This window comes from Canis lupus, chromosome 6 (genome assembly GCF_003254725.2).
Source record: "Canis lupus dingo isolate Sandy chromosome 6, ASM325472v2, whole genome shotgun sequence".
In the NCBI taxonomy this organism is placed as follows: domain Eukaryota; kingdom Metazoa; phylum Chordata; class Mammalia; order Carnivora; family Canidae; genus Canis; species Canis lupus.
The window spans coordinates 47,172,804-47,188,536 of record NC_064248.1 but is presented as its reverse complement, the minus strand read 5'-3'; the positions used below and the strand labels follow the sequence as shown (position 1 = coordinate 47,188,536).

Below are 15,733 nucleotides of genomic sequence, written 5' to 3'. Positions count from 1 at the left end.
AGCTCGGGGAGGAGCGCGGCCCGGCTTCCAGGGCTCGGCCCGGGAGCGCCGATTCCCACTCGGGAGAACGCAGGTCTGGGCATCCAGCAGGGCCACACTCAGGTTCCCGCTAAAGCCTGCGCATTTGGGGTTGACAACTTGTCTCGCCCTCAGCCAATCCTCGCCACCCTCCTTGCTACCCCCCACTCGTCTGTGCACCCGACAAAGCTCGCTCTTCTCCTCCAAGCGCCCCAGGCCTCCGCCCGCCAGCCGGGGCTGCGGCACCTAACGGGCCGCCGCAGCCCGAGGCCCGGGGAGGGGGCGGGGAGGGGCGGGGGGGCGGGGGAGGAGTGCGGGCGCTCTCCCTCCTCGGGTCCTGACGGGGCTGCCGTCCTCCCAGCAGGTCGGGCCACGGAGCGGTTGCTGGTGCCACGTAGAGCCTTTTCCTCACCTCTCCCCTCCCACCGCATCCCAGGCCCCCTCCTCTCCCCTCCCGAAGCCTGGTCCTCCTCCCCCGCCCCCCTGGCTCGGCGACTTTCATCCTTCTCCAAGGGAACTGCACGTCCAACCTGCAAGAAGAAGCGGGGGGGCGGGGGCGGGGGCGGGGGCGGGTGGGGGTCGCGGGGGGAGAGGGGCTCTCCCCATCTTCAGCCCCTGCTTTAGAACCTGCCAGTTTTTTCTTCCACTTAAGATCTCTTCCGAATGCCACACACACACACACACACACACTCTCACACTCACACTCACACTCCGTGTGCTCAGTCTCCTAGACTCAGCACCTCTGCTTTCTCTTCTCTCCCTAAACGTAAAAGAGCCCGTTTGTACTTTGTTTCACACAAAGAACTTTATCAAGGTCCCTGTTCTACCCTTTCTCTAGATTTTCTCCTCCTCCGCTCAGCCCTACAAGGACCCCCCCTAGGTGGGATGTGAGGAGAGCAGCAGCCGCGCTCCGGGGCCGCGCAGGGGCCCGTGTCAGGCCCGGGCCGGGTGCGGTGCCGGCGCCCCAGGTGACATCCCTGGCCCGGGGCGGGCATCCCCGGGCCGCGCCTGACAGGTCTGCGCCGCCGCGGCCTCCGCCCCGCTCGCGTCCCGCCTCGTCCGGGTCTCTCCGGCCTCGCTCCGGCGCGCGGGCGGCAGCATCCGGACGGTCTCGGGGGGCGGGGGCGGGGGCGGGGGGCAGAGCGGAGGGCCCGGGCCACAGAGGCCGACGCCCCCCCCGGCCGGGGCTTTGTCCTTACCTCCGCCGACCCCTGCAGCCTGGAGGAGGCAAGTCAGCGCGAGGGCGGCCGCGGTGAGCCCCCAGGGCCACCGCCGCGTCCTCCACCGAGACGGCCTCCGCTCCATCTCCGGCCCCGCTCCAGCCGCGACCTCGACCCGCCAACTGCGGCCGCGCACCGACCTCGTCCCCCGCACCGCGTCGTCGGGGCCCGCTACGCGGCCATCGAGGAGGGGGCAGACGGCTCCTCCCGGGCACCCGACGCTGTGCTGCCTGCCTGCGCCTCGCCCCCTCCTCTCCCTCCGCCGCCCCGCCGGCCGCGACCCCGAGGCTCCTCCGCGGGGCCCTGCGCTCACACTGCAGGCTCGCGCGGGGCTCCCGCCGACGACCCGACACGACTGCGCGCCCCTAAAGGCTTCATGCCGTCAGTGGGCCGGCCGCGGGGCCCCGGGCAGCCCCCTCCCCCGCCCACTGCCCTCCGCGCCCCCCTCGGCCCGGCCCGGCCCGCCGCGGGGCCCACCCAATCACACGCGCCCGGCGGCCGCGACCCCGCCCCCCGCCGCCCCGCAGGCCCGGCCCCCCGGCCCCCGGCTCCCGCGCCCCCCGCGACACCCCCCCCCGGCTCCCCGCGCCCCCCGGACCCCGCGTCCCCCGTGACCGCCCGCGTCCCCCCGGCCCCCAAGCCCTCCGAGCCCCCCGGCCGGCCCCCCGCGCCCCCTGCGCCCCCGGACCCCCGGCCACCCCCCCTCGCCCCCCCGCGCCCCCGCCCTCCCCGCCCGCCCGGAGCCCCGACAAGAAGTGGGAGGGAGTTACGCGGGACGCGTGCTTGGCTCCTGCACCTCGGGAATGAAAGGAATGGCAGGAGAGCCCCGGAGCCCGCAGAGCTCTCAAGGAGCTTCTGTATTCAATAAAAACAGCTACTTGTCCGCCCGCGGCCGTCCGTGAGGCTCGTCGCCGGCGGGGGAGGGAGCAGCGCGGCCGCGGGGCCGACCCGGGCGCACACCCCTCGGGTGGCGGGCGTGGGACCCGCGACTCGGGGCTCCCTTGCTCCGGAAGGGATCTGTGTTTTTTACTTTATTTCATTTTATTCATTTTTAAACTGAGAATTAGAAGAAAGGGATGAAGGTGAGTTGCAGGGACCCAAGAGGTCACCCCCCACCCCACCCCCGATCTTAGACTGAAGCCGGCCTCCCTTCCAGTTCTGAACCTGACAAGTTCCTCTCTTAGATGCTTAAGCTCTGCACTACCTGCATTCAGTCTGGTCTCTTAAAGAGCCGAACTGTACTTTGAGGCAGGAGGAGAAAGAGATGTATGGGAGCTGACATTGAGGGGGTGAGTGATTTGATTTTCCAGCTGATTCTGACCTGGTCTCCAATGAGGGGGCCAAGCGGGAGGAGGAAGGACAAGCAAGGCAACTAGCAGAGAGATGCCCAAGCGTTTAGGCCCACAGCTCCTGTAAAGGGCCTCAGGGGCTGAGAGCCTGGGCACTCCACAGAGTTGAAATAGTAAGGGGCAGGTATCTAAATTCCTTCTATTTACCCTCCCCCAAAGTAATCCCCTTAAACCTGGACTATAGATTACCTGGTCATTTTTTCCAAGCTTAAATTATGCCCTCCTCTTGGCTCCTTTGTGTTCCTTAATATTTCCTGAGATGTCGCTTTCAAAAATTTTCTGGAACAGATCCCAACAAGGTAGCCAGCATACATACATTAGGCGCGCAGTAGAGATGGGCTGAGTGAATGAATACATTTTTCCCGTTGACAAAGACTGGACACTTTGACCAGGACTGCGCTGAGTATTTAAGACCTCTCAGTGCTTAAGGATTCTCAACTAAGTTTATGAGGCACATACGTCCACTAATCTCTAGGAACCTAGATTCTCTGTTATCGAAACACACCTCATTAGATCCATTAGATTAATCAGATAATCCATTCACTTGGTGTAGAAGTTGGAAGGAAGGTTTACAGAGACTAGGTGGAGGTCCAAGATGGAATTGTTTAACAACATAGATGAGGCATATAAAATGAGGAAAGCAACTAATACTAAAGCCAAAAATACCTGCAACATGACTGTCACCATCTGTGACAAAGACATTCCCACATCAAGAAATTTACCTCTTCGATAACACTTTAAAACAAATGAAAACCCCACTTTATGTTAGAAATGCTACCGGCGAATGTTTGGGATGCCTTATATTGGCTACAGAGAAAAGTCACCAACTAACTTCTCCAACCTCTAGTTGCTAATATAGTTTTATAGAATGATTAAATATCCAATTATGTTTAAATGTGGCAAGTGCAATTACAAATTAAGCACCTTATGATGGAAATATAGGTCATTTTGCCATCTTAGGTATCCTTCATTTTTCTCAAAATAAAAAAAAGGAAATTTTCAGTTGCCAAACTTTCCGAAACACGACTTTTCTGTTCGGTTCTTTGTGTATTTCTGAACTTGTTTTATAGGTCTTCTCCTAGAAGTAAAAGAGCAAAATAAATACAAAGTTTAGAAATAGGTATTTGTGAGGCTACCAGATTCCTAAACCAACTCAATAGCCAGAGATAGTTAACAGCACCTGCAGCAACCTGTAGAATGATATTCCAAACTGTTTCTCAGTAGCTCTCCTGATTTACTGAGAATTCCATGGCCTGATACTGCTCTAGAAGGTGAGAAATGATGCAGTCAGTCTAGCAAGCCCCACCTTCTGGTCACATCTCAGGCCTTCTCACTAGGGTGAAAGGGTCCTTTCAGGCAAAGTGTCTTGGGTGAATAGAGTTATTTCTACTCTATGCTTTCTGTACTCTGTGGTCTAAATTCCTCTGGCCACCGCCCAGCTAGGCATAACCTGGGTCTGAATTAACGCCTCTGGAAGGAAATATAGTAGATTCATGGTAAGGAGTCGGTATTTCTGTCTAACTCCTGTAGTCTGCAGCCAGCTGCCAGACCTAGAGGCTCCCAGAAGCAGGCTCATGCATTTACAGGAGATGAATTCAGCAAAAGAAAGGGTAACACCTAACAACAAAGGGTATAGAGGAAAGCTGGAAGATGCACACTTCACCGCCTTCAACTTCGCAAGAGATCACTTCCAAGGACGTCACTTCCCAGGTCACCTTTCAGGCAGTCCTTGCTGTTCATACACAGATTCAGAATGTAACAGAAAAACAGTGTCCTGGACATAGGCCTTTAATTTGGAGCACCATTAGCTAGATAGCATTTCTTATCTTGTCACATTAAGAAGCGTTGGAGATATTTGCCTAGCTTTGTAGAATTCGTTCGGATTGTAAGTCTTTCAAAAGCAGGGAAAGTTTAGAGAGAAAAAAAAAAAAGAGTCGCTTCTTTTGTAGGAGTATTTTAGGTTGATTGTCCATTCTGGCTTCTCAGAGAAATAATCTGATAATAGATTGGGACGTCAGATTGGGGGAATTTAAATGTTCTAGGCAGTCTTCAGAATTCGTGGAGCTTTAGTGAACATTGTGAAAAGTTTCTATCTCCCTTAAGCTCCTCACAAATCCCTAAGAATCAGGGGATACAGATTGAGAACCAGTGTCTTAAATATGGAGACCTCAAAAGCCAACTGGGAATGAAGAAACCTGGTCCAGTGCTGGATGGCCCTAATACAAATAGTAGTAAAGTATGGGAGATAGAAATAATCTAATATAATAAGAGCTAAATCGTTACAGGTAGAATTAGGGGAAAGAAGATATAGATTAAGTAGCAAGATTTTAGAAAAGATGCATCATCTTTTAGATCATCTGACATTCATATTTTCTCATACTGATGTTTTATCCTTCCTATTTTTGTTATATGTAACATAGATATTGACATATATAATATGTATATTATATATAAAATACTTATATATATATATATATATGCCTAGGATATTTATATACATTTTCTCCAAACATCTTACTATATAACTAAAATCATTGCATCAGATTTGACTTCTTGAATGAGAAATTATTACGGGGGTGGGAAACTCTTGCACACATCAGAAATACTTAAAATGTTTCAAAGAAAATTGCTGTTGAATATAATCCCTCTCTTACTGTGCCTAATGGTTTGTCTTTCTTGCCCTTTTCTGAACTTAGGTCAATTATTTTAAGAAAGAAATGACTAAGCAGTTTGACATTTATTTTACAGTTTTTCTAATACATGAGAGGCTGAAAATTAGGCTCTGTTTAAAAATGGTGTTAGTCCCTCTTACCTCACAGATGGGCCATTGTACTGCAAAAAGCGGGAGTGGGGAGAGGACAGAAAAGTTTATTTCCATAGTTCATCCTACGTCACAAGTACCCCACAGTGATGACTGGGTATTTTTTGGCACCTTTCCTGTGAAACAACTTACAGAACTTCAGAGAAATCCAAATTTAGTCCAATTTCCATGATCAAACATACTCTGCAGATGAAAAGTTTGGTCTGTTGGAGTGTTGAAGGAGTCAATTCAGAAATGATTGACCCATCCCGTTTAAAATATCCTAAAGAAAACAAAATATAAGTGAACTCACCACAACCAAGGAGCATGGCCTTGTACATGCATGTGCATCTCTCTTAAAAATATCCTTTCGTTAGCTATATTTGTCATCCTAGTTCTTTCTCATAATTGTCCAGAGTAGAAAAGAGGAACCAGAATAGAATGATTCAGGGTGAAAACTGGGATATTTTTTGGACCTTTGTCAAGATATTTTTACTCTCTGTATCTTTTTTTTCTTCTTAATTGAATAAGTTCGGCATTTACTAAGCTCCTGTGTGTCAGCAAAAATATAACACGACTTTTTACCAAGTGGTACAGGACAGCATCAACATCTCTATCAGTAAAAAGTAGAAGATGGGATTTTAAACATTTTAATGAATCACGTGTCGTGGCCAAAAGAAGTGCCACACCAATGGTGTTTCACTGCACATGGCGCCCCAACTATCATTAGAGTAGTATTCATCTTGATTCACACTGGCTGCTCCTAATAAAATGAGGTTGCTGAAGGTAAGGATTTTAGTTTCTTTAAAGGGATTATTTCTTCTTAAGAATGTACTCATACAAATAGTTTTTTTGGACACATCATTTCATAATATAAATAATAAAAGGAACCACAATGATTGTTACACCTTCTCAAACAAACAGACTCCTTCTTTCCACCTCTACCCTGTCTTCAAGGAGTTATCTACCCCACTGGCATTTGTCAGTATTTTCAACTTAAAATGATTATTATTTCCAGACAGCCATATGTGGTCTGTTTTGTGCCTCCACCGTTTGTAGCAATTCATTTCATTCTGGAACCAAATGCATGTGCTTTGGAAACTGAAGACTCACATAAGACACATTTCTGAATTATATACAACATTTCTGTTATTTTTATATGACAGTCTTATACGTTCTCTTGATGCAACAACAAATGCCAACTACAAGATTTAAGGCTGGCAAAATACGGTTAAATATCAAAATAGATCTGATTTTTAAAACATCTGTGATGAATAACTCCAACTTAATTTGTTTTGCAGAAACAGTGTTTAATAACCCTCCCAATATTGTATTTTCTGCCAGTACTGGTATGGTCAAATTATTGCACATTCAAATGCTGCACAAACAGTAGATCCTATTTCAAAAGTTTTCACAATGTAATCTGTTAAGACTGAAAATCACATATGGATTTAAATGGTTACAGAACAAGCAATACTTTATATGAAGGTATACTTTTTTTTTTTTGAAGGTATACTTTTAAATGTAAAACACTCTTGTCATTATAATGACTTTTATTTAAAATTCTTAGTTTTGTTCCTGTTGGTCTTCATATCTATCTTCATGAGGCAGGGATGTGGCGATTTTAATAGTTTCATTTTAAGGAAGAAGTTAGGCACACTCAGAGTTCAAACTAGGAATCCAGAAACAAAATATGTGACAAAAACTTTATTTCACACCTGTTCTCATTATTTTTTCGTTATAAATAATGAATTTATAGAATATGTATTTTTTTTGTATTTTATAGTAGGCATAAAAAGTAGGAGAAAGCAACTAAGATACAAAAGACACTGGAAGACCATAATGTAATCAGATCTACAGCTCCTGGATAATTGCTTGATTCTCATCAGAGACTGTCAATATTCCATCCATTGCCATTACCAATAAATCATTGCTTTTGTTCGGATGGTAAAAAAAAAATTTTCTTGGATATAAACTATTAAAATGAATAAAATCTCCAGCATTACAAATCTTAAAATAAGGAAAGGAAATGTTATTGACCTTACTTATAGCCTTAAAACAATATATATAAATCTAACTCAAGATTTATATGTTTGAATAAATTTCTAAGAAATAAAAAACCTATTCTTAAAGATTAATGAAGATAAGTTCTGTTTATCTCAATGCCAACTCTCAAGTTGCACTCTCTTCTGGGATTTTAAAATCACTTTATAACTTTACACACTGCTGCAGACAGGAAACACTACTGACATTAACCTTGAGTCATTTTATGCTTTCTAAGAAGAGAAAGGAAAAAAAGACATTAAATACGTTAAACAGAAGAAATATCATAATTGTATTAACATTTTGTAAATGCACGGCACATGTGGAAAGTTACAAGTATTACATATGAACTTCTAACTCAAAATTTTGAAACTTTGAGGCTTATGATATATCATGCCTTAGATAAATATTTCCTTCTAGACTACACATTTCCTTCTGAACTACATGTTCATTCTATGTTGTCACTTGAATGCCTTGGTTTCCTCTTTTCATTGAACTCTGTATGCTTTTGTTGACACGTAATTGTGCACTTTAATGCAGCTTTAAAATGCAACAGAGCCTGTTTAAGTGATTTTGCCCATTATTTTATTTTGTTTCATTTTTCTATTCAAATTCAGTTTGCCAACATACAGTATAACACCCACTGCTCATCACATCACATGCCCTCCTTAATGCTTGTCCCCCAGTTACTCCAGTCCATTATTTTAAAGCATTGGGACTCTAGTTATGAGTCATTATATTCCTGAGACCCATGCTAGGATTGGACTCCCAGGAAGATACTGTCAATACCACGGGGCTCTTACCAACCTGGAAGGAAGACAAAACACCAGCACCACTGATGAAACAAGATTTTTGAGGTGTGGATAATCAAGACAAAGTTTGACACATTTCTTGAAGCACGGTTTACTGGGATATTTTACCAAATCAGTGTTCAGACTTCAGAAGGATTTGTTCCGCCGATAAAATCCCATCAAGTTTAGATCTCCTCCTCATCTCTACCATTTCATGATAATAAGGAATTGTACGCTTTGTGTCTAACCTCTGTGAACTTTCATATTGACAACCAACCAGCACTGCTTCCTATAGTCTTCTCTTGCTATTCCTATCCAATAATTCTGAAGCAGGATATCTGAGTAAATTTTGATGAATGGTAAGAATGAAAGAAAGAAAATGTCAAGGAATTCATATAAAAATGTCAAATCATTGGTGACAATTTCTTAATTCATATGCATACACATTCATATTGTACTGCAAATACAGACCAGCAAAAATAGTGCCATGAGTTATTCTCAAAAATATGTCATATATATGGAAAGTGATTTCATCATATTTGAATGGGATATTGGCCGAAATCCTAGAATCTTAATGTTTGGGTAGAGAAAGACAAATCTATTAATAAGTCACTTAATTAGGAAATAAGGCATCCTACTTTGGGAATAACTGTTATTACTTATAGAAAGTGATTTTTTTACAAGATCTCCATTCTTAGTACTGCTTTAAATGGATCTTTATTTAAGATTATAACTTACATAAAATTTGATCATGTAATGATCAGAAATATTTTAAATACACACATAAATGCACACCCACAATATATATATCTTGGTATCTCAGATAAATAACTTTATGAATGTAAACATTATCCAGAGATTTTGTGATGGATATTATAGTGCTCTGAACAAATATGTACTTATTTAGCCTCTGACTACACCAGGAAAGATACTTCTTACTACTTCTTGAAAACCTGGCTCAGTCTTCATCATCCTTGTCTTTAGCAATATTCCTGGGAAATATTTACAAGGAATGCCTAACCAGACTATTATTCTGGTAGCCTGTGGACATCTTTGAGTCCATTTACATTCCATATCTATTACTAAGACATTTTCTTGAATCTTCCATTGCCAGAGAATTTTATTCCTCAGAATTTTAGGGGCTAGAACAAGAATAAAAGATGGAGTATTTTTGCAAGAAAAGCAATCAGCAGGGGAGAAAATTACATATCTTAAGGGAGAAACTCAGAGCAGTAGAAGAAAGAAAGCGATGATGAAAGAACATAATGGAAACAGGAAAAAATAGACTTTTAGCAGTCATTGTAAGTGAGAAGTGTTAAAGATAGGGAGTTGTCTAAGAAAATATTTGAGTAAGTGTTTTTCCATGATGCATTTTCTTACTTTTCTGACCCTCTTCTCCTTTTTCTTTTTTAATATCTTTAAACAATCTCTACATCCATCGTGGGGCTCAAACTCTCAACTCCAAGAGCAAGAGTTGCATACTTCACTGGCTGAGCTGGCCAGGTGCCCCACATACCCCTTTCTCCTGCTTTAAGGACAAACATTTAGCTGAGACATCTCAGCTCAGCTCATTGCCTTTTGCTCTAGGACTGAGACTTATTTATACTCTTTACTTCCCTGGTTATCAAACCTTTGGATTCCAACTGAGTTATATCACTTGAGGCAGATCATGAAACTTCTCAGCCTCCATGACCACATAAGCCAATTGCTCACAATAAATAAATAAATAAATAAATAAATATTTTATAAATGTGTATATTATATATACACACACATATATGTGTATATATGTATATATATGTCTGTATATATGCACACATAGGCTTTATTTTATCATTTTGGACTGCTCAACTGTTCTTGGAGCTCTCTCAGAGAAATTTGAGATTATTCTCTTCCCCCATACTATACTAAATATTTGTTTTTAAAAGACTGTTATATATAAATATTGTTTGTTTATAACAATTTATAACATTGTTTACAAACAATGTTTGTAAAATGAAGAGCACATGCAGAGAAATCAAGATTTATATAAAAAATATTAGAATCAAGAAATTGTTATTCTTCCATGTATTTCAACTATAATAATAGTAGAATCTGGAGAAAATATTATTATACTGGCAAATTTGGTATAGACTGATTTTCTACTTTCTAAAGTGGTATTTTAGGAGCGATACAGAGCTGTGGGACATAAATTTACCAATATATGTCTTTCTATCACTAACAAAATATGTAACAAGAAGACAAGGTCAGGGACGAGTTTATTCACAGCTCTAAGAAGCAGGGATGTGTACATAGCTTCAACTAGGACAGCAATAGCCTACTTTACTTTTATTGATCAGAATTGAGATACTTTTGAAAGAAAAATAGTCTGCTTGGGCTATCATAACAAAAATACTATAGATTGGGTAACCTATAAACAACAAAAATTTATTTCTCACTGTTCTGGGAGCTGGGAAGTAGAAGATCACAATGCTATCAGATTTGGCATCTAGTGAGGACCCGCTTCCTGGTTCATAGATGACTATCATTTCACTATAACTTTACATGACACAAGGGGCAAAGAAGCTCTCTGAGGCCTCCATTATAAAAGCACTAAACCCATTTGCAAATGCTATACCTTGTAACCTAATTACCTCACAAAGGCCCCACCTCCAAATACCATCACATCAGGGATTAGATTTCAATATAAGAATTTGGGAGGGATACAACATTTTGTCTACAGTAAATGCCATTCACTGCACCTATCAGATAGCAAAGTAAACTCGTCATGTTTTGGTTCTTGTGTAAGATATCCTATAGAATATATATAAAGCAAATTAATTGAAATCTGTATTTACTACTCTGAATGGTGACCCACACTTACAGCAAGTCTCAGTAATCTCAATAACAAAAGTGTGATAAATGAACTCTTTCATAAGTGGAAGAAAAATTTCCTTTGTGACCTAACCTAGCCAGAAGAGATTCCTATTTCTCACAACCAAATGAACTTTACTAACTAGGACAAGATGGTGTTCAGGTTGGATAGGGAAGGATGGGCACAATTTCTATATTTGGTAGACACTAGATATGGTAGGTTCCAGAGAATATTATGAAGACAAACCTGAAATAAAACATTTTAAGGATTATGCTAAAAACAGTGGGATCAATTTAATGCAAGTCTCTGTTTCACTTTGCTTTTACTAGGACTCCAGAGCATTCACAACACCCAGTTGTCAGATAGGCAAACCCATATATGACCATCTAAGCAACTATCACAAAACCACAGAATTTGCCAGGGATTAAGTCAGAAATAGAACTCAAAAAACTGAGCTACAAGTCCCACTCTTTAACCACTAGGACCACTCCCTTCCTACAGTACATTTAGTGTGAAATAGTTTTTTGGTTTCTTTTCATGCTGTAGTCAATTGAAGGAGGTTGGAAAAAATTAAAAACAGTCCATGCACTAAAAATGCATTTTTCCTCTCATTTAAGGCCCTTGATTTTTTTAAAGTAATTTAAGAAATTTTATGAAAATTAGAAACCCAAAATGTCATTTTCTACTATTTTAGTAGTTTTATTTTTTTTTTTTTTCATACTGGAGCTCTTAAATAAATAAGGGTAGACACTTTTCATCCACGCATGAAACTAGACTATTTTCAGAGACAATCTCTGAGATTAGCATCCCTGAGAAATAGCATCTTTTAGAGAGGGGTTAATAATAAGGAGCCTATCTTTTTCAGATGATTCTTTAGCAAGACAAACTTTGACAAAGAAAGATCATCAAAAAGATAAAAGTAACATTTACATGTTAAGTCATATCAGACTACTAATTTGTATCATATTTTTTTATTTTTCCAGAGTAAAGGTGAATTAGCATTTTTACAAGCAGAGAATTCAGAGGTAAAAGCAGTTTGGTGTCTAGAGAGTCAGTAATTCGTGAAAGAACCTCTTTTTCCCTGTTCATTTCCTGTTTTTGAACTCCCTCCACTAGCACCATTCAAGCAAAGAGTAGTACTGTGCTTCAGCACAAATGACTAAAAGTGACATTCGTTATTTTATTTATTTACTTTTTGTTTGTTTGGGCAGCCTGCCTGCAGACAGTGGGACTTGGCGAGCTGCGCTGCCTTGCAGATGTGCTAGCTTTAATTTTTTTCTGACAGAGATGATAGCTTTAATGACGCTGATTTAAATTAGACAGGAGATTTGACTCCTGGAACACTAATTGAAAATATTTGTCTGACTCAAGGCTAAGCATTCAAAATAAAGTTCTCTATGGTCATGTGTTTATCACGTTTTTAATGCTTAGGTGGAAAGCAAGGGATTGAATGTATTTTTAAATTTCAACAAAAATCCCCATTCCAATAAAATTGATTTTGACGTTCAAAAAGACAACGATAGTTTAAAATGTTCTTCATTGTATATTGCTGCTTTTCTTCTTAAAATGTGTGTCATGTTCCTGTAACTATGCTTATGCTAATACTAAATAAGGATCCAGAGTTTTGTTAAGAGTAAATTGTAATGAAATCTCTTTTTTTTGAAAAATAATGAAGTTGTTTCAAACTAAATATTTTCATCCAAAAACGATTTAGTATAAATGAGAAAGATTTTGATTAAAGAAATGCCTTGAAGTTTAACAGTCATAAAGAGTAACATTCAATAAATCCTGACCCCGGAAAGGGTCATTCTAGGGTATGGTCCTTCATTTCCCAGTGTTCACTCTTAGAGTAATTTACTTTGGTGTTTCAAACCCCACATTCTTTTCCTCACCTCAGACCAGCTGAGCTTTCAAACCTTTGAATTCCTCTTTCATAATTTCAGCTCTTCATGGTGCTTTGAAATGCATATTTTCCAGAAATAGAGTATTAGTCACAAAGAAAGGAGTCAGTTTGGTTTCATGATCAGATTTTTTTTCTCCCATATTTACATTGTCCCATAATAACTGATCTTTGAAGCAATGGAACTGGATTTTTAGACTCACTTCATCCCAGGTGGAATTTTCCATATCCCTTTACCTGCTTAGATTCTATAGTTTTTGGTAACAACTTCTAAAATATGAATTTTGTCTTACCCATTCATAAGGATACATTTAACTTTCAGATCAAGTACTTTTTCCATTGCAATTTATAATTTTATAGTATTTTCCTCTGTCATTTGTTTTGAAAAAGATTTTCTGAAAATGGTAAAATTAATTTGCCAAGCAGGATATCAAGAAACTGCTCATTAATGACAATACTTTGTTTTCCTGCTCTTTTTATCTCCAGGAGGTAATTCAACGTGTATACTAAGTCTGCAATGAAAATTTGCTGGAAAAAAAAAAAAAAAGAAAGAAAGAAAAGAAAAAAGAAAATTTGCTGAATGTGTGAAAAAATAATGAATCAAAGAGTTTTCTATATATTTTTTTAAATACACATTTCCCAGAATGTAGCATTTGACCATTACTGTGCTGGTTGCTATTGGAAACATAAAAGAATATACATTTTTACAGAGCATTAAAATTTCAACAAAAAATCAACATGCTAACAAAATTCATTTTAAAATGTTCTTCATTACATGTTGTTTCAAAGAATATCAGACCTAAAAGAAATATTGAAGATTTAAAAATTCAATCAACCTATTCTATAAATGAGGAACTGAAGATAGACTAGTTAATGGTGTTACCTGAATTCACATATATGTTGGTGAACTTGCTTTAGAATTCAAATCTCCTTAAAACCATGTTAGTATGCCTTCTACCATGGGAAAAATCATTCGCTTTCATACTATCCAGAAAAGTAAATATAAAATTATTTCAGATACACATACACACTCACACATTTATAAGAAAAAAGTTAAACATTTATTATATTTAAATCGTACTTTCCTAGTGATTGTATGAAAACAAAAACTTTAAGGAAATATAGTTACTTTCAGTTAAATCAGGTGTGTAAATCACTGTTTCTCAATCATTTCAGTCTAAGGTATGTCTGTGAACTTATCAAGGTAACTGAGAGAGAGGTACCTTTATTCTTAATATCATTAAAACATAGCTATGATATTGATAGCCCCAGCTATAAATATCTTGTTCATCCATGAGTACATATCATATTTCTTCCTCCCTGTCTCCACACACAGCTTCCAGCTTGTTTTCCCTTTCTCCATCAAATATTAGTAAAAGGAATGGGAAGAATCCATAATATTATTGTATGCAGGTTAATTTAAGATTTTCCTTAAGTGTAGTTAGGAAGCACTGACACCAGTTATTGACCTGGAGATGTGTTCTGACCAAAAGGAAAACAGTGACCTCAAATTTACACCATAAGAATACAGTAAATGTTTTAAAATACACTCATGTGGAGGAGTAGTACTTTCTCAAAAGTATGATTAAGATTCCCCAAATTTAGGGTATCTGGATGGCTCTGTTGGTTAAACATCTGCCTTCGGCTCAGATCATGATCTCAGGGTCCTGGGATCCAGCCCCACAGTGTGCCTCCCTCCAACCCGGGAATCTGCTTCTCCTTCTGCCTCTGCCCACCCCCACATCCCTCTCGCACACCCTCTCTATCTCTCAAATAAATAAATAAATAAAATCTTAAAAATAAAAGAGATTCTTCAAATTTACTAGCATTATGTGAAACACTGGCCTCTCTTAGCCTAAAACTACAGGGAAGACTTGACTTTGAATGAATTCTTTGAACATCCTGTAAACATAAATTTATTCTGCTTTCTTCTCTGAAGGATTAAATGAGATTTAACCCTTCCAAGTATTAATCTTTTTTTTTTTAATAAGCTTTCCACTAAAATTTATTATTTATCTAACACATAATTGTCTATGTGTTTTAACATCACTGGTAGTATTTTAAAGGATGTTTGATACTATTGATTTACCTAGAAGAGTCAGAATTCTTTCTTGTGAAAAAAAAAACAAGAATTCTTTCTTGTGTACACACACTACTAGCTCTTCATTTAAGTTGCAACTAGTATACTCTCCCTCAAGTAGTTAATAAAAGTTTTTATGAATAGTTTTTTATTTTGTTTATTTAGATTACAAACCTTTGGAAATACATTATGATCTTTTTTTATTATACTAGAAGGGTAGCATAATCAGGATGACTTTTGATAATTCAAAGTCCTCAAGTCTTCCAGTAGTGACATTATACTTAAATATTCAAATACAAGGACACGTGGGTGGCTCAGCAGTTGAGCTTCTTGCCTCAGGGCATGATCCCAGGGTCCTGGAATCGAGTCCCATATTGGGCTCCCTGCTGGGAGCCTGCTTTTCCTTCTGCCTGTGTCTCTGTTTCTCTCTATGTCCCTCATGAATAAATAAATAAAATATTTTTAAAAATAAATAAATATTCAGAGAATCCCTGGGTGGCTCAGCGGTTTGGCGCCTGCCTTTGGCCCGGGGCGTGATCCTGGAGACCCGGGATCCAGTCCCGTGTCGGGCTCCCAGCACAGAGCCTGCTTCTCCCTCTCCCTCTCCCTCTCTCTCATAAATAAATAAATAAATAAATCTTTAAAATAAATAAAAATAAAAATAAATAAGTAAATATT

The 15,733-nt window shown here is 40.5% G+C and overlaps 1 protein-coding gene and 1 long non-coding RNA gene across 9 annotated transcripts in view; both read right to left on the bottom strand.

Annotated features, from left to right (window-relative positions):
- COL11A1 (collagen type XI alpha 1 chain) overlaps positions 1–1,596 on the bottom strand; it is a 197,347-nt gene extending 195,751 nt beyond the window's left edge. For 7 of the 8 annotated variants that reach the window (XM_049111614.1, XM_049111616.1, XM_049111615.1 and 4 more), the window contains exon 1: positions 1,218–1,573. In XM_049111614.1, coding sequence (XP_048967571.1) covers positions 1,218–1,323 — 106 coding nt within the window. In that variant the 5' untranslated portion in view covers positions 1,324–1,573. Of the gene's footprint in view, positions 1–1,217 lie in introns of all 8 variants that reach the window. The other variant, XM_025417466.3, reaches the window with a different exon arrangement.
- A 1,878-nt stretch (positions 1,597–3,474) lies between these two features.
- Positions 3,475–15,733, bottom strand: part of LOC112640766 (uncharacterized) — a 49,412-nt gene continuing 37,153 nt past the window's right edge. The window contains exons 4-5 of the long non-coding RNA XR_004816744.2: positions 5,400–5,670; positions 3,475–3,665 (exon numbers count right to left, since the gene is read on the bottom strand). This is a non-coding gene — a long non-coding RNA (uncharacterized LOC112640766). The remainder of the gene's footprint in view (positions 3,666–5,399; positions 5,671–15,733) is intronic.